Source organism: Conger conger, chromosome 2 (genome assembly GCF_963514075.1).
Source record: "Conger conger chromosome 2, fConCon1.1, whole genome shotgun sequence".
In the NCBI taxonomy this organism is placed as follows: Eukaryota; Metazoa; Chordata; class Actinopteri; order Anguilliformes; family Congridae; genus Conger; species Conger conger.
In genome coordinates this window covers 88,594,034-88,617,942 of record NC_083761.1, presented here as the reverse complement: position 1 = coordinate 88,617,942, position 23,909 = coordinate 88,594,034, and the positions used below count along the sequence as shown (strand labels likewise).

General features: G+C 47.3%; 1 protein-coding gene across 3 annotated transcripts in view; it reads left to right on the top strand.

The window, feature by feature from the left end:
* Positions 1-334: 334 nt before the first annotated feature.
* The window catches only part of LOC133122728 (deleted in malignant brain tumors 1 protein-like), a 46,967-nt gene continuing 23,392 nt past the window's right edge, over positions 335-23,909 (top strand). Inside the window, exons 1-11 of one of the 3 annotated variants that reach the window (XM_061232868.1) lie at positions 335-455; positions 2,779-3,093; positions 3,434-3,739; positions 5,014-5,328; positions 5,693-5,998; positions 7,365-7,679; positions 9,681-9,986; positions 11,424-11,738; positions 13,831-14,136; positions 16,710-16,775; positions 17,040-17,506. In XM_061232868.1, the coding sequence (XP_061088852.1) occupies positions 398-455; positions 2,779-3,093; positions 3,434-3,739; positions 5,014-5,328; positions 5,693-5,998; positions 7,365-7,679; positions 9,681-9,986; positions 11,424-11,738; positions 13,831-14,136; positions 16,710-16,732 (2,565 nt within the window). In that variant the 5' untranslated portion in view covers positions 335-397 and the 3' untranslated portion in view covers positions 16,733-16,775; positions 17,040-17,506. Of the gene's footprint in view, positions 456-2,778; positions 3,094-3,433; positions 3,740-5,013; positions 5,329-5,692; positions 5,999-7,364; positions 7,680-9,680; positions 9,987-11,423; positions 11,739-13,830; positions 14,137-16,709; positions 16,776-17,039; positions 17,507-23,909 lie in introns of those variants that run through there. The other 2 variants (XM_061232866.1, XM_061232867.1) reach the window with 2 other exon arrangements.

Sequence of the window (23,909 nt, the reverse complement as noted above, 5' to 3'; positions counted from 1 at the left end):
AACGGTTACAGGAAGTGTTGAACAGTGTTGGCCCACTTGAAGTGTAGCCTTTTACTTTATTTCTAAGAATAAAATTCTACAACAGAAGCCTAATAAGAAATAAAGGCCTGCCTCGAATACAAGCCTGCCACAAATAAAGGCCTGTGCTTTGTGCAGCCTAAGTAAATAAAAGACCCCGGACACAATTTGAGGATTTACGGTAGTATTTTTTGCTCTGGCTTTCAGTCCCTGAAGCTTCTGTGGGCGTGGCCGAGCAGTGAGTGTGATTGGTGGGGGGTGGGGGTGTGCTCTCGATGGCAGGGTCCAAGCCTGTCTCGATGGTCCAAGCGCAGGGTTCCCATTATCTCAGAGCTCAGAGGGGAAGGTGTGAGCATCCACTCTGGTGTCTGCGCTGAAGATGGAGAGATGTCTGTCGTTCCTCTCTCTCTCCTCCCTGCTCCTGCTCTGTATAGCCAGTGAGTACCACACTGTAAAACACATCTGTACATTTACACTGATTTTCCCACAGTATTTCACTGTTCATTTAATACAGCATTGTGTATATCCTGGCTGCCTTACCTGAAGCGTCTATCAAAGAAAAGGCTTCTATTATAATTTGCCTCTGCACCAACCTGAGCTGAAGAACGCAGGAATTTCACATATCAAAGAGAGACGAGTTTTACTTGCCATTTCTCTTTTGGTCAATGCTTGTTGAAATAACAACCGTGCTTAAAAGTAATGTTGTCTCGGCGTATTTCCCAAGATCATTCTAGGCTGGTTACCAATCGAGGGGAAAAAAAGGAAAGCGGGAGACACGAGACGCAGCCGAGGTGGAGTTAAGAACCACGACCCAGTCTGGTGAATCCTTTTATTTGCAACACTGACTAAACGTAGAACACCGATTTCTAAAATCCTTTTTAAATTCGCCCGATTAGCTAGCTATTTTGTCCTGTTAAATTCTACGGCATTCAGATGTTATACTCAACGGTGTTAGAAACTAACGTGAGTCTAAAGTCCAGGTAGCCAACGTTGTAAAAATAATTTTTAAAAATGTAACGAGCGAGCCAGCTAATGTTAGCAGCTAACGACCAGTAGCGTAACAATAAACATAACTCAAAACATAACATTAAACGAACTAAGACGATAACCACTCAATATAACAAGGTAAAATAATCGTAACGAAAACATAACTAGACATGACAAGGAAATTAATCGTAACAAGAAATAAACTAAACAACATGACGAACCTAGACTAACATAATACATGATACGACAAAACGTGACTACGACAAAATGAATAAACATAAAACATGGCAAGACAGACCTGAAACGTGACAAAACGTCTTTTCGTTACACAGGCAGAGGGTGAGTCAACATGTCTTTTTCAATGAAGGGAAATGGTCTTGTAACAATACTTTAAAACAGAAGTCTTACCTGCTGTACCTTTAAGTGTGGCATGTCGAGTCGCACGACCTTCAGGGAATTTGTTAAACTCACATTTACAGATGGCTTAAAGTAGAAATTCTGCACCTGGACCTAGATTGTGCAGTGCTGCTTTAAACTTGACATGCCGCACTGAACTCTGCCGTGCAACACGTGAAAGCTTCTTGTTTAAATCCGTAATCTCTTGGAATTAGTGCCAACATAGGTGTATTTATTTCATGGAATCAGAAATATAATTTATAATTATATTATTACAATTGCGACTTGTTATAATATAATTATGAATTATAAAATAATTATCATGAATAATACATTATAAAATAATTATAATTAATTAGAAATGATAGAATAATTCCCCATCATGTATGTTTTGTTTGTTCTAGATCTGGAGTGTCTTCAAGTCCGTTATCCCATCCATCCATACAGCACAGATTCATCCTCCTCCCCTGCTTCTCCACACTCAATCAGGGCCAGAGACTGGGGGTCAGAGCCTGGGGGTCAGAGACTGGGGGTCATAGACTGGGGGTCAGAGACTGGGGGCCAGAGGGTCTGCTGGTCAAAGGGCTCTCCAGTAAGAGCAGGGTTACAGGCAGCCTCTAAACACCACAGATTACGGCAGCCCGCCTGACCACCAGTCAGCCCAGGTCGGCTCATGTCACCCCACTCCTCATTGGCCTCCACTGGCTTCCTATTGCCGCACGCATCCGCTTCAAGGCCCTAGTGATGGCATTTCAGGCTGCTAAGGGGACTGCCCAACCTTACATACAATCCTTAATCACTCCCCAGCTAGACCACTCCGGTCTGCCAGCTCTGGTCTGGTTCCCTCACTACAAGCACCAGGTGGTTGAGCTGCATGTTTATGCCTGTTTTCCGTTCTGGTTCCTCAGAAGTGGAATGACAACTGTCAGGACAGCAGGACCCCTCCCCCTATTTTGACTGACTGAAAATGCACCGTTTCAAACTCTACCCTAGTCCTCCCGCCTGATCTCATCCCCCTTCCACTATCCCTGGTGTGGTAGGGTCAAGAGGAGACGATTGGCTACTCCAGTGGCCAACGTGTGTCCCTGCAGTCTGTAGGGGCTTCTTCTCCCTGAGAGATGAGCGCTGTCACAGGAGTGTCATCTGCTTAATCAGTCATGTGACAGGCCTCACTGGCAGAGCTCATATCACTGGTGTCCAGTGCACAAAGCAAGGGAGATAGAGCGCACCCTAGTGGTGTCCCTGTGTTCCTGCAGACACTGCTGGGGTCATATCCTTTAAATCCACAGTGACAACTTGGGGGTGTACTGTATTAAAGACCTCTCATCAGTGTTAAAACAAGATAATTCTCTCTCTCTCTCTCTCCCTCTCTCTCAGGCAGGGAGGATGTGAGGCTGGTGAATGGTGGCAGCCCCTGTGCTGGGAGAGTGGAGGTTTACCATCAGGGAGAGTGGGGGACAGTGTGTGATGATCGCTGGGATATGAGTGATGCTGGGGTGGTGTGCAGACAGCTGGGCTGTGGAGATGCTGTAGATGCACTAGGAGAGGCTCACTTTGGACCAGGGTCTGGGCGAATATGGATGGCTTATGTGTACTGCAGTGGATCAGAATCCTCACTGAAGCAGTGTGGATCAGAAGGATGGGGTAAACATTCCTGTAATCATGGAGAGGACGCTGGAGTGATCTGCTCAGGTAGGACTCCCAGTGCAGTGATGGGGACATTGGGGGTAATTGAACCAGAGGGAAGATCTCCCCCCAACTGGCCCCCCAACAGCACTTCCAGCAGCAACTTAGGTCTCCCAGGAGGTCTCCCATCCAAGTACTGACCAAGCCCACACCTGCTTAGCTTCAGCAGGAGCAGGGTACAAGATGTTATGGCAATACCATGATGGCTTGGCTCATCTCACACTGCTGTACTCCATGTATAATAACTGTGCAGGCCTGTGTTCAGACAGCTGTGCTGAATGTTGTCTCTGGAATAAGGTGCCGGTCATTGCTGATGATTCTCTCTTTATTCTCTGTTCAACTGCAGAGGTCAGGCTGGTGGGCGGGACTGACCTGTGCTCTGGGAGAGTAGAGGTGCATCATGGGAGCTCCTGGGGCACGGTGTGTGATGCTGACTTTGACCAGCAGGACGCAGAGGTTTTTTGCAGGGAGCTGGGCTGTGGGGCTCCTAAAGAGCTGCGCGGGGCAGCTGTATTCGGCCAGGGCGAGGGCCAGGTGTGGGCAGAGGAGATTCAGTGTAGAGGCAACGAATCTCAGATTAATTTCTGCCCCACAGCACCCTCACAGAATCAATCCTGCTCCCATGGAAACGATGTGGGCCTGGTGTGTTCTGGTAAGAGTCTTCTGTGCACTTTGAGAGTTTCTGTGATGCTGGGTGAATATAGCCCTTTAATAGGCCATATGAGTTTATATTTAATAAGGTCTTTATTCATTATACTGTGAAATGTTAGACGCCAGTGTGTGTGAGTTTAATCAAGTGTGGAGTTTGGATGATCTCCCAGATACGTAAATGGTTGGCATTTATGTAGCGCTTTTATCCAAAGCGCTGTACAATTGATGCTTCTCATTCACCCATTCATACACACACTCACACACCAAAGGCAATTGGCTGCCATGCAAAGCACCGACCAGCTCGTCAGGAGCATTTGGGGGTTAGGTGTCTTGCTCAGGGATACTTCGACACAGCCCGGGCGGGGGATCAAACCGGCAACCCTCCGATTGCCAGACGACTGCTCTTACTGCCTGAGCCATGTCGCCCCCAGTACTCAGAACCATCTCTACATCCTCATTTCCTCTATTCAGGGCGGATCTGTTCTTGCTTCTCATGAAGGCAAAATGTACATAGTACATACTATTTATTTTTAAAACATACTCTGCAGGATTTTAACCATGTAAATATTATAAGACAAACATGCTCAGTCATGACTATGATACACTGGCAGCCTGTGTCTGTGTTCACTTCTGCCCAATACCTTGCTTGTTTACTTGTATTTGTTATTCTAAAAACTCCTCTGGACCTCTTCTGGGCATGGCCCTTTTTATTTCTGTGCTGTATCTGAAAAGCATGAGTCCAATGCACTGAACTCATGTGCTTTATGATCCAATACACTGAACTCATACGCTCTATGGTCCAATACACTGAACTCATACACTCTATAGTCGAATACACTCAACTCATACACTCTATTGTCCAATAGAAGAGCGGGTGGTAGGGTCAAGAGGAGACGATTGGCTACTCCAGTGGCCAACGTGTGTCCCTGCAGTCTGTAGGGGCTTCTTCTCCCTGAGAGATGAGTTCTGTCACACGAGTGTCATCTGCATAATCAGTCATGTGACAGGCCTCACTGGCACAGCTCATATCACTGGTGTCCAGTGCACAAAGCAAGCGAGGTAGAGCGCACCCTAGTGGTGTCCCTGTGTTCCTGCAGACACTGCTGGGGTCATATACTTTAAATCCACTGTGACAACTTGGGGGTAAACACCCATTGTACACCTGGCTAAACTGTATTAAAGACCTCTCGTCAGTGTTAAAACATGATCATTTTCTCTCTCTCTCTCTCTCTCTCTCTCTCTCTCTCTCTCTCTCTCTCTCTCTCTCTCTCTCAGGCAGGGAGGATGTGAGGCTGGTGAATGGTGGCAGCCCCTGTGCTGGGAGAGTGGAGGTTTACCATCGGGGAGAGTGGGGGACAGTGTGTGATGTTGGCTGGGACCTGAAGGATGCTGGGGTGGTGTGCAGACAGCTGGGCTGTGGAGATGCTGTAGATGCACTAGGAGAGGGTCACTTTGGACCAGGGTCTGGGAGAATATGGATGATTTATGTGTTCTGCAATGGATCAGAATCCTCACTGAAGCAGTGTGGATCAGCAGGATGGGGTGAAAATCTCTGTGATCATGGAGAGGATGCTGGAGTGATCTGCTCAGGTAGGACTCCCTGCACAGTGATGGGGACATTGGGGGTAATTGAACCAGAGGGAAGATCTCCCCCCAACTGGCCCACCAACTGGCCCACCAACTGGCCCACCAACAATACTTCCAGCAGCAACTTAGGTCTCCCAGGAGGTCTCCCATCCAAGTACTGACCAAGCCCACACCTGCTTAGCTTCAGCAGGAGCAGGGTGCATGATGGTATGGCAATACCATGATGGCTTGGCTTATCTCACACTGCTGTACTCCATGTATAATAGCTGTGCAGGCCTGTGTTCAGACAGGTGTGCTGAATGTTGTCTCTGGAATAAGGTGCCGGTCATTGCTGATGATTCTCTCTTTATTCTCTGTTCAACTGCAGATGTCAGGCTGGTGGGCGAGACTGACCTGTGCTCTGGGAGAGTAGAGGTGCATCATGGGAGCTCCTGGGGCACGGTGTGTGATGCAAACTTTGACCAGCAGGATGCAGAGGTTGTGTGCAGGGAGCTGGGCTGTGGGGCCCCTAAAGAGCTGCGTGGGGCAGCTGCATTTGGCCAGGGCGAGGGCCAGGTGTGGACAGAGGAGATTCAGTGTAGAGGCAACGAATCTCAGATTAATTTCTGCCCCACAGCACCCTCACAGAATCAATCCTGCTCCCATGGAAACGATGTGGGCCTGGTGTGTTCTGGTAAGAGTCTTCTGTGCACTTTGAGAGTTTCTGTGATGCTGGGTGAATATAGCCCCTCAATAGGCCGTATGTGTTTATATTTAACAAGGTCTTGATTCATTATACTGTGATCTCCCAGGTATGTAAATGGTAAATGGTTGGCATTTATATCGCGCTTTTATCCAAAGCGCTGTACAATTGATACTTCTCATTCACCCATTCATACACACACTCACACACCAACGGCAATTGGCTGCCATGCAAGGCACCGACCACCTCGTCAGGCGCAAATGGGGGTTAGGCGTCTTTCTCAGGGATACTTCGACACAGCCCAGGCGGGGAATCGAACCGGCAACCTTCCGACTGCCAGACGACTGCTCTTACTGCCTGAGCCATGTCGCCCCCAGTGCTCAGAACCATCTCTACATCCTCATTTCCTCTATTCAGGGCGGAACTGTTCTTACTTCTCATGAAGTCAAACATGTACATAGTATATACTATTTTTTTTACAACATACTCTGCAGGATTTTAACCATGTAAATATTATAAGACAAACATGCTCAGTCATGACTATGATACACTGGCAGCCTGTGTCTGTGTTCACTTCTGCCCAATACCTTGCTTGTTTACTTGTATTTGTTCTTCTCAAAACTCCTCTGGACCTCTTCTGGGCATGGCCCTTTTTATTTCTGTGCTGTACCTGAAAAGCATGAGTCCAATGCACTGAACTCATGTGCTTTATGATCCAATACACTGAACTCATATGCTCTATGGTCCAATACACTGAACTCCTACGCTCTACAGTCCAATACACTGAACTTATACGATCTATGGTCCATCACACTGAACTCCTACGCTCTATGGTCCATTACGCTGAACTCATACGCTCTATGGTCCAATACAGTGAACTCATACACTCTATGATCCATCACACTGAACTCATACACTCTATGGTCCATCACACTGAACTCATACACTCTATTGTCCAATAGAAGAGCGGGTGGTAGGGTCAAGAGGAGACGATTGGCTACTCCAGTGGCCAACGTGTGTCCCTCTAGTCTGTAGGGGCTTCTTCTCCCTGAGAGATGAGCGCTGTCACAAGAGTGTCATCTGTTTAATCAGTCATGTGACAGGCCTCACTGGCAGAGCTCATATCACTGGTGTCCAGTACACAAAGCAAGGGAGGTAGAGCGCACCCTAGTGGTGTCCCTGTGTTCCTGCAGACACTGCTGGGGTCATATCCTTTAAATCCAGTGACAACTTGGGGGTAAACACCCATTGTACACCTGGCTAAACTGTATTAAAGACCTCTCATCAGTGTTAAAACATGATCATTCTCTCTGTCTCATGATCATTCTCTCTCTCTCTCTCTCTCTCTCTCTCTCAGGCAGGGAGGATGTGAGGCTGGTGAATGGTAGCAGCCCCTGTGCTGGGAGAGTGGAGGTTTACCATCGGGGAGAGTGGGGGACAGTGTGTGATAAATGGTGGGACATGAGTGATGCTGGGGTGGTGTGCAGACAGCTGGGCTGTGGAGATGCTGTAGATGCACTCGGAGAGGGTCACTTTGGACCAGGGTCTGGGAGAATATGGATGGCTTATGTGTCCTGCAGTGGATCAGAATCCTCACTGAAGCAGTGTGGGTCACCAGGATGGGGTAAACATCGCTGTGATCATGGAGAGGACGCTGGAGTGATCTGCTCAGGTAGGACACCCAGCACAGTGATGGGGACATTGGGGGTAATTGAACCAGAGGGAAGATCTCCCCCCAACTGGCCCACCAACAACATTCCCAGCAGCAACTTAGGTTTCCCAGGAGGTCTCCCATCCAAGTACTGACCAAGCCCACACCTGCTTAGCTTTAGCAGGAGCAGGGTGCATGATTGGATGGCAATACCATAAATAATAATAATAATAATGCATTTTATTTATAGTGCACTTTACATTTGGAGACCAAATCTCAAAGTGCTACAGGGTAAAACAGGGAATAAAACACCCAATGGCATGTATAAAATATAAAAACTAAGAAATGGCTTTAGTAAAGAGGTAGGTTTTTAGCCCTCTTTTAAAAGCATCAGTGGTCTGCGGTGCTCTCAGGTAGTCAGGGAGGGCATTCCACAGGCGGGGAGCAGCCGAGCAGAAGGCTTGGTCGCCCATGGTGCAGAGCTTGGTCTTGTGAGGATGGAGGCGGTTGGTGTTGGCAGAGCGAAGGTTTCGAGTGGAGGGTTCTGGGGTGAGGAGTTCTTTGAGATAGGGGGGGGCATTTCCATAGATGCACTGATGGGTCAGAAGGGATATTTTGTATTCAGTCCGGGAGGTGATGGGGAGCCAGTGAAGTGAGTGGAGGATCGGTGTGATGTGGTCGTACTTACGCACTCTCATCAGGATCCTAGCAGCGCTGTTCTGGATATATTGGAGCCTCAGGAGGCTCTTGCTAGGGATCCCGATGAGAAGTGCGTTACAGTAATCCAGCCTGGAGGAGACAAAGGCGTGGACAAGTTTTTCTGCATCTGGGAGGGTGAGTGTGGGACGGAGTTTAGCAATGTTCCTGAGGTGGAAAAAGGAGGTTTTGCACAGGTGTTTAATGTGGGCCTCAAAGTTTAGTTGGGGGTCAATTTTCACACCCAGGTTGGTGACTATGGATGAGAGGGGAAGGACTTGACCGGAGAAAGAGATGCTGGTAATGGAGGATGAATGAATCTGATGGGGGGTGCCAATTAGGATGGCCTCAGTTTTGGAGCTGTTGAGTTGTAGGAAGTTTGATTTCATCCACGCCTTTATCTCCTCCAGGCAGGTAGTGAGTGTGGATGATGGAGATGGTGACGGCGGAGCTGCAGAGGGGGGTGAGTCAGTCTTAAGGTACAGTTGTGTGTCATCAGCATAGCAATGGAAGGAAATTCCATACTGGCTGATGACACGGCCGAGGGGGAGCAAGTAGAGGGTGAAGAGGACGGGGCCGAGGACGGATCCTTGGGGGACACCACAGGTGACAGGATGGGACCGGGATTTTTTCCCTCCCAAAGAGACGTACTCGGTTCTGTCGGAGAGGTATGATTTGAACCAATTCAGAGCAAAGTCAGAGAGGCCGATAGAGTGTAGACGGTTAAGGAGGATGTGATGGTCAATGGTGTCAAATGCTGCGGTTAGGTCAAGCAGGATGAGGAGTGAAGGGGAGCCAGCATCAGCCGCCATCAACAGGTCATTAGTGACCCTGACTAGTGCTGTTTCAGTGCTATGGGCGGTGCGGAAGCCAGACTGGAACTTCTCTGCAATGTTATTGAGTTGGAGATGGTCCTGGAGCTGTGCAGCTACCACTTTTTCCAGGACCTTGGAAAGGAAAGGGAGGTTGGAAATTGGTCTGTAATTGGCAAGGACTGCCGAGTCCAAGGTGAGTTTTTTGAGGAGGGGTGTAATGATGGCAGTTTTTAGAACAGAGGGAACGTGGCCAGACTGGAGGGAAAGGTTTATGGTTTTGGTGATCAGGGGACTTATGGCACAAATGCTTGATTTAACCAGAGCGGTGGGAACGGGGTCCAGGGCACAGGTGGAGGATTTAATATCATGATGGCTTGGCTCATCTCACACTGCTGTACTCCATGTATAATAGCTGGGCAGGCCTGTGTTCAGACAGCTGTGCTGAATGTTGTCTCTGGAATAAGGTGCCGGTCATTTCTGATGATTCTCTTTATTCTCTGTTCAACTGCAGAGGTCAGGCTGGTGGGCGAGACTGACCTGTGCTCTGGGAGAGTAGAGGTGCATCATGGGAGCTCCTGGGGCACGGTGTGTGATGCTGACTTTGACCAGCAGGACGCAGAGGTTGTGTGCAGGGAGCTGGGCTGTGGGGCTCCTAAAGAGCTGCGCGGGGCAGCTGCATTCGGCCAGGGCGAGGGCCAGGTGTGGGCAGAGGAGATTCAGTGTAGAGGCAACGAATCTCAGATTAACTTCTGCCCCACAGCACCCTCACGGAATCAATCCTGTTCCCATGGAAACGATGTGGGCATGGTGTGTTCTGGTAAGAGTCTTCTGTGCACTGTGAGAGTTTCTGTGATGCTGGGTGAATATAGCCCCTCAATAGGCCGTATGTGTTTATATTTAACAAGGTCTTGATTCATAATACTCTGAAATGTTACACGCCAGTGTGTGTGAGTTTAATCAAGTGTGGAGTTTGGATGATCTCCCAGAAACGTAAATGGTAAATGGTTGGCATTTATATAGCGCTTTTATCCAAAGTGCTGTACAATTGATGCTTCTCATTCACCCATTCATACACACACTCACACACTCACACACTCACACACTCACACACCAACGGCAATTGGCTGCCATGCAAGCCACCGACCAGCTCGTCAGGAGCAAATGGGGGTTAGGTGTCTTGCTCAGGGATACTTCGACACAGCCCAGGCGGGGGATCGAACCGACAACCCTCCGACTGCCAGACAACTGCTCTTACTGCCTGAGCCATGTCGCCCCCAGTGCTCAGAACCATCTCTACATCCTCATTTCCTCTATTCAGGGCGGAACTGTTCTTACTTCTTAAGAAGTTAAACATGTACATAGTATATACTATTTTTTTTTTAAAACAGACTCTGCAGGATTTTAACCATGTAAATATTATAAGACAAACATGCTCAGTCATGACTATGATACACTGGCAGCCTGTGTCTGTGTTCACTTCTGCCCAATACCTTGCTTGTTTACTTGTATTTGTTCTTCTCAAAACTTCTCTGGACCTCTTCTGGGCGTGGCCCTTTTTATTTCTGTGCTGTACCTGAAAAGCATGAGTCCAATGCACTGAACTCATGTGCTTTATGATCCAATACACTGAACTCATACGCTCTTTGGTCCAATACACTGAACTTATACGATCTATGATCCATCACACCGAACTACTATGCTCTATGGTCCATTACACTGAACTCATACGCTCTATGATCCATCACACTGAACTCATACGCTCTATGGTCCATTACACTGAACTCATACGCTCTATTGTCCAATACACTGAACTCAAACGCTCTATGATCCATCACACTGAACTCATACACTCTATTGTCCAATAGAAGAGCGGGTGGTAGGGTCAAGAGGAGACGATTGGCTCCTCCAGTGGCCAACGTGTGTCCCTGCAGTCTGTAGGGGCTTCTTCTCCCTGAGAGATGAGCGCTGTCACACGAGTGTCATCTGTTTAATCAGTCATGTGACAGGCCTCACTGGCAGAGCTCATATCACTGGTGTCCAGTGCACAAAGCAAGGGAGGTAGAGCACACCCAAGTGGTGTCCCTTTGTTCCTGCAGACACTGCTGGGGTCATATCCTTTAAATCCACAGTGACAACTTGGGGGTAAACAGCCATTGTACACCTGGCTAAACTGTATTAAAGACCTCTCATCAGTGTTAAAACATGATCATTCTCTCTGTATCATGATCATTCTCTCTCTCTCTTTCTCTCTCAGGCAGGGAGGATGTGAGGCTGGTGAATGGTAGCAGTCCCTGTGCTGGGAGAGTGGAGGTTTACCATCAGGGAGAGTGGGGGACAGTGTGTGGCCGTGGCTGGGACATGAGGGATGCTGGAGTGGTGTGCAGACAGCTGGGCTGTGGAGATGCTGTAGATGCACTGAGAGAGGGTCACTTTGGACCAGGGTCTGGGAGAATATGGATGGATGATGTGATCTGCAGTGGATCAGAATCCATACTGAAGCAGTGTGCGTCACGAGGATGGGGTAAACATTCCTGTAATCATCGAGAGGATGCTGGAGTGATCTGCTCAGGTAGGACTCCCAGCACAGTGATTGGGACATTGGGGGTAATTGAACCAGAGGGAAGATCTCCCCCCCAACTAGCCCCCCAACAACACTTCCAGCAGCAACTAAGGTTTCCCAGGAGGTCTCCCATCCAAGTACTGACCAAGCCCACACCTGCTTAGCTTCAGCAGGAGCAGGGTGCATGATGGTATGGCAATACCATGATGGCTTGACTCATCTCACACTGCTGTACTCCATGTATGATACAGATTATCACACCAGACATTCTCCCATTTGTCACCTCCCTTGTCAACTCCTCCCTGTCTTCCGGCTGTTTTCCAGCATCCTTCAAGAGGGCCCACATCACTCCGTTGCTAAAAAAGCCTACCCTGGATCCCTCCATCATCCAGAACTACCGCCCGGTATCTCTTCTTCCTTTTCTTTCTAAAACCATAGAACGAGCTGCTTCTACTCAACTTTCTTCTTTCTTTTCTGACAACAACCTGCTAGACCCCCATCAATCTGGCTTCAGATCGGGCCACTCGACAGAGACTGCGCTCCTCTCCGTCAGTGAGTCGCTCCATGCCGCACGAGCAGCCTCCCTCTCCTCTGTCCTCATTCTTCTAGATCTCTCTGCTGCTTTCGACACTGTGGATCACTCCATCCTCCTGTCCGCCCTGTCAGCAACGGGCATCTGTGGCACAGCCCTGGACTGGATTGAGTCCTACCTCTTTGGTCGCTCCTTCCAGGTTGCCTGGGCTGGTACGGTATCGACACCTCGGCCTCTTCCAACATGAGTTCCCCAGGGCTCAGCCCACTTCTTTTTTCTCTTTACACTCGTTCCCTTGGCCCTGTGATCACTGCACATGGGCTATCCTACCACTGCTATGCGGATGATACCCAACTCTTCATCTCGTTCCCACCATCTGATACACAGGTTTCTGCCCGTATCTCTGCTTGCCTGAGTGACATCTAGAGCTGGATGGACAACCACTATATAAAGCTCAACCCAAGCAAGACTGAAATGATATTCATCCCTGCTAATACCTCTCCCCACCTGGATCTCTCCATTTCCCTTGGGGATACCACACTCATGCCATCACCCAGTGCAAGGAACCTCGGCGTGGTGATGGACAGCAGACTGTTCCTTTCCGAGAACGTTGCGGCGGTGACCCGGTCATGCAGGTTCTTCCTAAACAACATACGGAGAATCCGCCCCTTTCTCACCCCCTACTCGACCCAGCTCCTGGCCCAAGCGATGGTTCTGTTCCGCCTGGACTACTGCAATTCCCTCTTGGCTGGCCTCCCAGTGTCCGCCATCAGACCCCTCCAACTTATCCAGAATGCAGCAGCTCGTCTGGTCTTCAACCTTCCCAAATACTCACACGTCACCCCCCTGCTTACTTCCCTCCACTGGCTGCCTGTCATGGCTCGCATCAAATTCAAAACATTGGTGCTAGCCTTCCAAGCAGTTAAGGGGTCTTCCCCAGCTTACCTACAAAAAATCATCAGACCCTACACCCCTGCCAGACCTCTTCGTTCAGCCTCCACAGGGCGCTTGGCACCTCCCCCTCTCCGAACCTCCACCTCACGCTCACGACTACTGTCTGTTCTGGCTCCACGGTGGTGGAACGAACTCCCCGTTGAGGTCAGAACTGTAGAATCTCTCCCCACCTTCAAGCGCAAACTGAAGACGCACCTCTTCAAGCAGCACCTCTCCCCATCCCTCCCTACCTCCCTGTCAACCTTAATTGTTGTCTTTGTGATTTACGTAGTGTTTCGGTATTTTTAGTTGGCTAGGTAAGCAGTATTTGGACAGTTAAGTTTGGTCACTTTTGCTTTGTTGTTTGTTTATTTGTTCATTTAAAAAATAAATAAAAAATAAAAAAATTGAAATTGTACTTCCCTCTAGAGTCTTTCAGCGCACTTACCCCTGGTTATGGGTATGCACTTTGTTGTATGTCGCTCTGGATAAGAGCGTCTGCCAAATGCCAATAATGTAATGTAATGTATAATAGCTGTGCAGGCCTGTGTTCAGACAGCTGTGCTGAATGTTGTCTCTGGAATAAGGTGCCGGTCATTCCTGATGATTCTCTCTTTATTCTCTGTTACACTGCAGAGGTCAGGCTGGTGGGCGGGACTGACCTGTGCTCTGGGAGAGTAGAGGTTCATCATGGGAGCTCCTGGGGCACGGTGTGTGATGCTGACTTTGACCAGCAGGACGCAGAGGTTGTGTGCAGGGAGCTGGGCTGTGGGGCTCCTAAAGAGCTGCGCGGGGCAGCTACATTCGGCCAGGGTGAGGGCCAGTTGTGGGCAGAGGAGATTCAGTGCAGAGGCAACGAATCTCAGATTAACTTCTGCCCCACAGCACCCTCACAGAATAAACCCTGCTCCCATGGAAACGATGTGGGCCTGGTGTGTTCTGGTAAGAGTCTTCTGTGCACTGTGAGAGTTTCTGTTATGCTGGGTGAATATAGCCCCTTAATAGGCCATATGAGTTTATATTTAACAAGGTCTCATTATACTGTGAAATGTTACACGTCAGTGTTTGTGAGTTCAATCAAGTGTGGAGTTTGGATGATCTCCCAGATACGTACTTAGAACCATCTCAACATCCTCATTTCCTCTATTTAGGGCGGAACTTTCTACTTCTCATGAAGTCAAACATATACATAGTATACTATTTAAAAAAAAAAATACTATGCAGGATTTTAACCATGTAAATATTATAAGACAAACATGCTCAGTCATTACTCTGATACACTAGCAGCCTGTGTCTGTGTTCACTTCTTCCCAATACCTTGCTTGTTTACTTGTATTTGTTCTTCTCAAAACTTCTCTGGACCTCTTCTGGGTGTGGCCCTTTTCATTTCTGTGCTGTACCTGAAAAGCATGAGGTACATGTGTGAAGAGGAACTGAGAGACCAGTACGTTTCCAAGTCCGAGCGTGACCATACAGATACAATCGGAACCCTTGACAAAGAGATAAGGGCCAAGAGATAATTCTTCATGCTGCGTTTGAAAGTGGTCAGAGACTCTGCCGTTCTGAAATCCACAGAGAGGTCATTCCACCACCGTGGGACCAGGACAGACAAAAGTCATGCGCGAGAAGTGCAGGTGTGGCGAGGGGGAGGTGCCAGACGGCACAAAGTGGCGGAACGGAGGGGTCTTGCTGGTGTATATGTCTTGATAAGGGATTGAATATATTCAGGGGCTAATCCCTTAACTGCCTGGTACACGAGCACCAAAGTTTTATATTTCAGGCGAGCCATAACAGGCAGCCAGTGGAGGTTGCTGAGCAGGGGGGTGACGTGAATGTCTGGGAACATTGAATACCAGACGGACTGCAGCAAGGACAGGACCATTGCTTGGATAAGGAGCTGAGTGGAGTAGGTGGTGAGAAAGGGTCGGATTCTCTGGATGTTGTACAGGAAGAACCTGCATGCCCGGGTCACCGTAGCGATATTCTCGGAGAAGGACAGCCTGTTGTCCACCACCCCTCCAAGGTTTCTTGCACTAGGGGATGAGGTCACTGTGGTATCCCCAAGTGAGATGGAGAAATCGGAGAAGGGAGAGGTTAGAGCAGGGATGAAGATTCCCTCCGTCTTACCTGGGTTGAGCTTTAGATGGTGGTTTCCCATCCAGCTCTGGATGTCTCTCAGGCAGGCGGAGATACAGGTAGAGACCTGTGTGTCTGATGGGGGAAAGGAGAGAAAGACTAAAAACACACCTTTTCAAACTGTACCTTAGTCCTCCCTCCTGATCCCCCCCCCCGCCCTTCCCGATATTCCTCATCTAACACCAAAAAAAAAAAAATTATAATAATTGCACATACGATGACTGTATTTTTTGTTAAGAACAGCATTTCATGTGTATTTTACTGGTTATGGATGTGATTCTTTAACTTGTGGAAGAACCTATGCATGCCCCTGCGCTAGGAGTTAGTGCAGTGACACGCCCCTGGGCTAGGAGTTAGCACTGTGACACGCCCCTGCGCTAGGAGTTAGCACTGTGACACGCCCCTGTGCTAGGAGTTAGCACTGTGACACGCCCCTGGGCTAGGAGTTAGCACTGTGACACGCCCCTGCACTAGGAGTTAGCGCTGTGACACGCCCCTGCGCTAGGAGTTAGCACTGTGACACGCCCCTGCGCTAGGAGTTAGCACTGTGACACGCCCCTGCACTAGGAGTTAGCGCTGTGACACGCCCCTGCGCTAGGAGTTAGCACTGTGACACGCCCCTGCACTAGGAGTTAGCACTGTGACACGCCCCTGGGCTAGGAGTTAGCACTGTGACACGCCCCTGTGCTAGGAGTTAGCACTGTGACACGCCCCTGGGCTAGGAGTTAGCACTGTGACACGCCCCTGCGCTAGGAGTTAGCACTGTGACACGCCCCTGAGCTAGGAGGTAGCACTGTGACACGCCCCTGCGCTAGGAGTTAGCACTGTGACACACCCCTGTGCTAGGAGTTAGCACTGTGACACGCCCCTGCGCTAGGAGTTAGCACTGTGACACGCCCCTGCGCTAGGAGTTAGCACTGTGACACATTCCTGTGCTAGGAGTTAGCGCTGTGACACGCCCCTGGGCTACGAGTTAGCACTGTGACACGCCCCTGCACTAGGAGTTAGCATTGTGACACGCCCCTGCGCTAGGAGTTAGCACTGTGACATGCCCCTGCGCTAGGAGTTAGCGCTGTGACACGCCCCTGCGCTAGGAGTTAGCACTGTGACACGCCCCTGCGCTAGGAGTTAGCGTTGTGACACGCCCCTGCGCTAGGAGTTAGCGCTGTGACACGCCCCTGAGCTAGGAGTTAGCACTGTGACACGCCCCTGAGCTAGGAGTTAGCACTGTGACACGCCCCTGCACTAGGAGTTAGCACTGTGACACACCCCTGCACTAGGAGTTAGCACTGTGACACGCCCCTGCGCTAGGAGTTAGCACTGTGACACACCCCTGCACTAGGAGTTAGCATTTTGACACAGTCTGTCCGTCTTCACAGTCCCGCCCCCACCTGGAGCCTGAGGGGGAGAAGTGTGACATCAGAGCAGCGACTCCATCACTGCAGGTGAGTGTCAGCCACGCCCACATGTTCACAGTGCACTACAGTACACTGCACTTACTGTAGCAGATTAATTACAGTACACTTACTGTAGCAGATACATTACAGTACACTGCACTCACTTACTGTAGCAGATGAATTACAGTACACTTCCTGTAGCAGATGCATTTCAGTACACTGCACCTTCTGTAGAAGATGCTTATATCCAGAGTCACATTCAACACAAGAGCAATTTATAGCAATAAGCATTCCTCATCTCTCTCTCCACAGGCAGACTGGTGTTTGATCTGTGTGCTGCTCATTAAATGGGATGACTCCAAAAGTCTCCTGTCTCTGTTCACTCTCAATCTCCCACTTCCCTTCCATCTATCCATCTAAAAAAGTATTATGTTTTAATTGAACGTATATCTTTCAATATAAACTTCAATATAAACCCAACAGCATTTTTGCTCATTTTTATAAAATACTGTCTCTCAAAGGCTGTATAATTCAGAATGTTGAATCCAAATATCTCCAAATATTGAGTATAAAAAGGTGCTGAAAATATACATTTTTGTTAATTAAAATATGTTGGGGGTTGGGTTGCCCTCTTGGAAGCAAATCCTGTTGGTAGCCTCCAGTGTAAGGGTTACTGTTAACTTAGATGTAAGTATAAATGTAATCCAGGTAATATTTTGGGTGTATTTTTGTCCGGAGACAAATAAAGGACTAGCTAGTTGGCTAGCTACGTATTACAAGGACTCTTAGATTTTTGTTTGTGTGCATGTGTGTGTGTGTGAGTGCATGTGTATATGTGTGTGAACCCCCTCTCCCCAGTGCGTTGATTCCCATGTGGCCTGGGGTTATTCGGTGGGTGGGGCCACCACACGAGCAGGGGGGTGATGGAGACAGGAGGGGGGGTCAGAACAGGGCGGCTGCCCTGTCATGAGCGGTTTTAAAAATGAAAGACTCTGCTTACCTTATCCCTGTGTCCTGGCTTTATGGTGGGTGGATCCCAGTTCCTGTGGTGGGGGGCTAGCAGAGGAGGCTTTTGCCACTCCTGGCCCTCCGACATATGCTCACTACAGACTGCTAGTCTAAGTCATGTATGCTCACTACAGACTGCTAGTCTAAGCCCCCTCCACCCCTGCGCCACTCTCGTGTTTATTAAACTAACATATATGGGCAGCACGGTTGTCCATTTCTTTTTGCTGTGAGCACTTTCAGCTCACAGCAAAAACGTCCCGGATTTGAATCCAAACTGACCCTTTCTGTGTGGAGTTTGCATGTTCTCCCAGTGTCTGCGTGGGTTTCTTCCGGCTTCCTCCCAAATCCAAAGATATGCTGTCAACCGATCCCATACAAATAACGGTGTCCTGTGCTGCCGGATCTGTTCTGTGTGCACCCGCTGGGGGTGCCTGCTCCTGGTCTTCTCCGTCCATGCCAGGAGGTCTTCCAGAACAGAGCCACACTGCCGAACATGACTGTGTTGCCTTCTCAGATTGTTATAAAGATTCTTACTTTGACTATAGTGGTCCTGACTGAAGCAAGGTTAAAAAAGGAACAGAGTCTTAATGATGAAGTGGAGGATATTAACAGCTAGTAAGAAAGACTGGTCTGTGATTTTCCTGTAGAAACAAAGGTGACATTTCCTTTGTGGATTTTCAAATAACTCTACCGTTGAAACACTAAACAACTCCATCACCTGTCGTGTCTCTTATTATACACTTCAGGTTGATTAGATTTGGTAAGGATAACAATATCTACCATCTAGTTATAATAAAGGTTTTGATTAGGTTCGTGTACTGTCAAGAAATGTGCTTTAACAAGCGCTATCCAGTCCTCGTCGACAGAGATAGCCACTACTAGCTAACCACATAGCTAACGTTGGTCGGCGCTAATATGCACCGTTAGCGTTAGTCACATATAGGGACATATTGTGAACGATAACAAACGTTATTCTAAATTGAGTGATGTATTTTCAATATTCAGTTTGAATCCTATGAGGTTTACGTTTGGAATAACGTTATTGGTGCAATTAATCGGTTTAACATTTCTGTTAACAAGTAAATTGGAAGACTAATCTAATACGTATCACACATTGAACAAGCAAGGTACTGCTTTGGATAAAGGCGCTATATAAATTCCAACCATTTACTGGGCAGAAGTGAACACAGACACAGGTTGGCAGGATTGAAAATTAAGCACCCCCTATATTTTTCATTTTGAATACTCTCCAGTATCATAGCTACTGAATCTAAACTATTAATAACCTTTTATTCCATGGAAATTACCTTCCAGACCGCTAGGAACCTACCTTCCTGCTCGTGATCAAAACATTCTGCGTTTCCTTTGTGGATTTTCAAATAAATCTACCGTTGAAACACTAAACAACTTCATCACCTGTCGTGTCTCTTATTATACACTTCAGGTTGATTAGATTTTGAAAGGATAACAATATCTACCATCTAGTTATAATAAAGGTTTTGATTTGGTTCGTGTACTGTGTCAAGAAATGTGCTTTAACAAGCGCTATCCAGTCCTCGTCGATAGAGATAGCCACTACTAGCTAACCACATAGCTAACGTTGGTCTGCACTAATATGCACCGTTAACGTTAGTCTCATATAGGGACATATTGTGAACGATAACAAACGTTATTCTAAATTGAGTGATGTATTTTCAGTATTCAGTTTGAATCCTATGAAGTTTACGTTTGGAATAACGTTATTGGTGCAATTAATCGGTTTAACATTTCAGTAAGTAAATTGGAAGACTAATCTAATACGTAGCATTGAACAGTTCATAAAATGGCGGTCGCCAGGCGAGTGGCTACTGAACACTGAGTTGTGAATGTGTGTTATTAAAATAAATGCTATGTGTTTTGTGTTGAAATGAGATCTCAACAACCAAAATATGAGTGTTGATAATCAGTAGGGTCAGTAATTCGTTTATTAAGAGTATGCCATTATAATAATAGCAGTATGCAGCAATCTCAAGGGTCTAGTGCATTAATCACACTGAAGAGATTTAAATGCTCTATTATCCTGTGTGTGTATGATTTATGGTTATTGTTACGTGATACTTAACTGTAGACTAAAAGGAGGGAGTTAAGCACCTTATTACACATAATATACTGAACTGTGTCACTTCATAAAATGGGAAAAGAAAAGTTTATTAATATGTCTTACTGTGACTACTGATTAAAGGTGAAAAAGACATTGTTATTTTTAAAGTTTTGCTATCATATGGAAATGTCCATGTACATTGGTTAAAATAAGTTTACGGCTCATGGAAGTGAATGAAAGCATGGATTACATGTCTCATTGTTAATCATTATGTATTTGGATATTTACTTACCTGAAGTGGTATGAGTGTCATGTCTTGATACCACTTGCGTGTATAAATGATTTACAGTCAGGTCCATAAATATTGGGACATCAACACAATTCTCATCTTTTTGGCTCTATACACCACCACAATGTATTTGAAATGAAACAAGATGTGCTTTAACTGCAGACTTTCAGCTTTAATTTGAGGGTATTTGCATCCAAATCAGGTGAACGGTGTAGGATTTAGTTTGTATGTGCCTCCCACTTTAAGGGACCAAAAGTAATGGGACAAACTAACAATCATAAATCAAACTTTCACTTTTTAATACTTGGTTGCAAATCCTTTGCAGTCAATTACAGCCTGAAGTCTGGAACGCATAGACATCACCAGACGCTGGGTTTCATCCCTGGTGATGCTCTGCCAGGCCTCTACTTCAGTTCCTGCTTGTTCTTGGGGCATTTTCCCTTCAGCTTTGTCTTCAGCAAGTGAAATACATGTTCAATCGGATTCAGGTCAGGTGATTGACTTGGCCATTGCATAACATTCCACTTCTTTGCCTTAAACTTTGGTTGTTTTCGCAGTATGCTTCGGATTATTGTCCATCTGCACTATGAAGCGCCGTCCAATGAGTTCTGAAGCATTTAGCTGAATATGAGCAGATAATATTGCCCGAAAAACTTCAGAATTCATCCTGCTGCTTTTGTCAGCAGTCACATCATCAATAAATACAAGGGAACCAGTTCCATTGGCAGCCATACATGCCCACGCCATGACACTACCACCACCATGCTTCACTGATGAGGTGGTATGTTTTGGGTCATCAGCAGTTCCTTTCCTTCTCCATACTTTCTATTCCCATCATTCTGGTACAAGTTGATCTTTCTCATCTGTCCATAGGTGAGACGGGTGCGTGGGGGTTGGACCCAAAATGCACGACTCAGAAACAATAGTTAAATAAAGTCCCGTTGTCGAGGACCCGGCCCTAGGCCCTCCTGATGAGAGATTGACAGAAGATGGGTTAAGCAGGAATGCATTGTTAACCCCTCGCACACGCCATCGAGGTGGTAGTAAGAACGCCCGTAAGAAGAAAAATATGTGGTTCAGAGAATGAGCAGCCATGCTTGTCAGTAGAGGAGTCTGAAGTCGGGGGACTTAGATTTAGGGTTTTAAGGAGCAAGGTTAAAGTTCTGACTGAGAATACCCCAACCCTACAGGGGAGGGGCACAATGCCTGGCTAAAGAAAAACAAAAATAAGGACAACGGAAGGGATGTCAATACCGAAAGAAAATTAATAATTAATGGCGGATGATTTACACTCAGCTATTAGCTGGATGTCCTTTGTAGATCCCTTAAGGCGCCGCGGAGAGGGGCACCTGAAGAGTGTGTTGGGATGGTGGCAGGCTTTAACGTCTGGCTTGCACCGTTAGGGCTTTATTCGGGACGAGTCCCAGGAGCGTAGTAAACACAAGCAAAGTCCATACACGAAGATCCAGCCAAACAAATATAAAACAAACAAAAAGCACGGTGCCGAGGGAAGAGGCAATCTCGTAGTCGGTAGACGTGCAGGGAGGTCCGGTAGCAGGAGAGCTGTCAGCGGGGCAGATGAACAGGCGGACGGCAGGCAGAGGCGTAGTCGTGGGCGAAGCGGGAGTCGAAACCATGAAACAATCAGCGGGGCAAAAGTACAAAAACGGTAGGCGAGGACGTAGTCAAAAAACAAACGATGGTCACAAAACAGAAATCAATAAACTATGGTCGGTAAACAGGCTTGGATCGTAACGTGTAATCAAACCAGTAAATGCTCAAGAGTTGCGTGGAAAACAGAGGCAGACAATTTCGCAGTGAACAGTTGCGCGACTGGGCTATAAATGCAGGTGTAGACAGGTGTAGACAATTAGTTAGAGCGTAGCAAGGAAATGGAAAACAGGTGCGATGGATGACAAGTATAACAAGGTGATTAGTAATCGTTAGTAATAAACCTATCCTGCCCTAGCATTAGTAAATTAGTAAATGACATGCACGAGAAACGTAAGGTAACAAGAATACATGATTAGTTTGTTAGTCTCTACCCAATCCTGATCTAGCGTTAGTAGTTTTAGTAAATAGACAAATAGAACAATTAGGAAGTGAATGACAGAAGGAGAGAGAGAGAAAAGGCGGAACGCAAGGTTTGCGGAAAAACATGTAAAAGTGTATGCATAAACCGTGACCAGTTAACGTAACAATAAACATAAATCAAAACATGACACAACGCGAAACTAAGACGATAACCACTAAACATAACCAGGAATATAATCGTACGAAAACATAACTAGACATGACAAGAAAATAAATCGTAACGAGACATAACTAAACATGACAAGAAAATAAATCGTAACGAAACATAACTAAACAACATGACGAACCTAGACTGACATAATACATGAAGACACTACGTGACTAAGACAACATGAATAAACATAAAACATGGCGAGACAGACCTGAAACGTGACAATAGGATGTTGTTCCAGAACTGTAAAGGCTTTTTTAGATGTTGTTTGGCAAACTCTAATCTGGTCTTCCTGTTTTTGAGGCTCACCAATGGTTTGCATCTTGTGGTGAACCCTCTGTATTCACTCTGGTGAAGTCTTCTCTTGATTGTTGACTTTGACACACATACACCTACCTCCTGGAGAGTGTTCTTGATCTGGCCAACTGTTGTGAAGGGGTTTTTCTTCACAGTGTGGTGGCCCGATCAGGGATCGATACCCCACTGGAGTGGAACGGCGAGGACGCCGACGTCAGGAGCTGGGTAAAGTAATTGACGGCGAATATGTCCCTATGTCCGTTTGAAATAGAGCCGCACCTTGGAGAGAGCCGGGGGGAAGAGTCAGCACCACGGCCAGCACCACCGGGGCGAGGCGCGTGCGGAATGCAAACCTCTAACTAGAGAGTTTGAGTCAGAGAGGAGAGCAGCACGCTACAAAAAGCCGGGCTGGAGAACAGAGCGGGGCTGACGACGGAGGCGGAGAGCTGTGCAGCCCGTGCTTGACTAAAGAGTGCAGCCTAAAGCCGAACGAGCCACTACTTGGAAAACGGGGTGGAATTCCGGGAGAAACCCCACGACCGAAACTTAACTCGGGGCCTCACGTGAGCGTATCTCTCCTGCTGTAAAACCGGCTAACCTGTCCCGCTCTGAATTCAAACAGAATCCCTTAAGGAGGGCAAGCGGACTACCGAGGCCGGGGAGACACGGAGGCCAGGAGCGGCCCAGCCACGGACAAAGACGGACGAACGCTGTCACGTGGATGCCGGTTCTTTTTTAGTTTTCCTTTTTTCGGTGTTCCTAATTTTTTGGCCGTTGATATTTATTTATTTGAAAGGAACCTAAAATTTTGTTCTGGACAATTGAAATGTGTCTGAAAGACAAAGAACAATAAAATAATTTTTGTTCACACCTTTTGCTCTCTCTCTCTCAACCAGCGGGGCACCACAACAGGGACAGAATTCTTCTGTCATCCACTACAGTTGTTTTCCGTGGTCTTCCGGGTCTTTTGGTTTTGCTGAGCTCACCGGTGCGTTCTTTCTTTTTAAGAATGTTCCAATCAGTTGATTTGGCCACACCTAATGTGCTATCTCTCTGATGGGTTTGTTTTATTTTTCAGCCTAATGATGGCTTGCTTCACTGATAGTGACAGCTCTTTGGATCTCATATTGAGGGTTGACAGCAACAGATTCCAAATGCAAATAGCACACTTGAAATTAACTCTAGACCTTTTATCTGCTCCTTGTAAATGAGATAATGAGGGAGTAACAGACACCTGGCCATGGAACAGCTGAGCAGCCAATT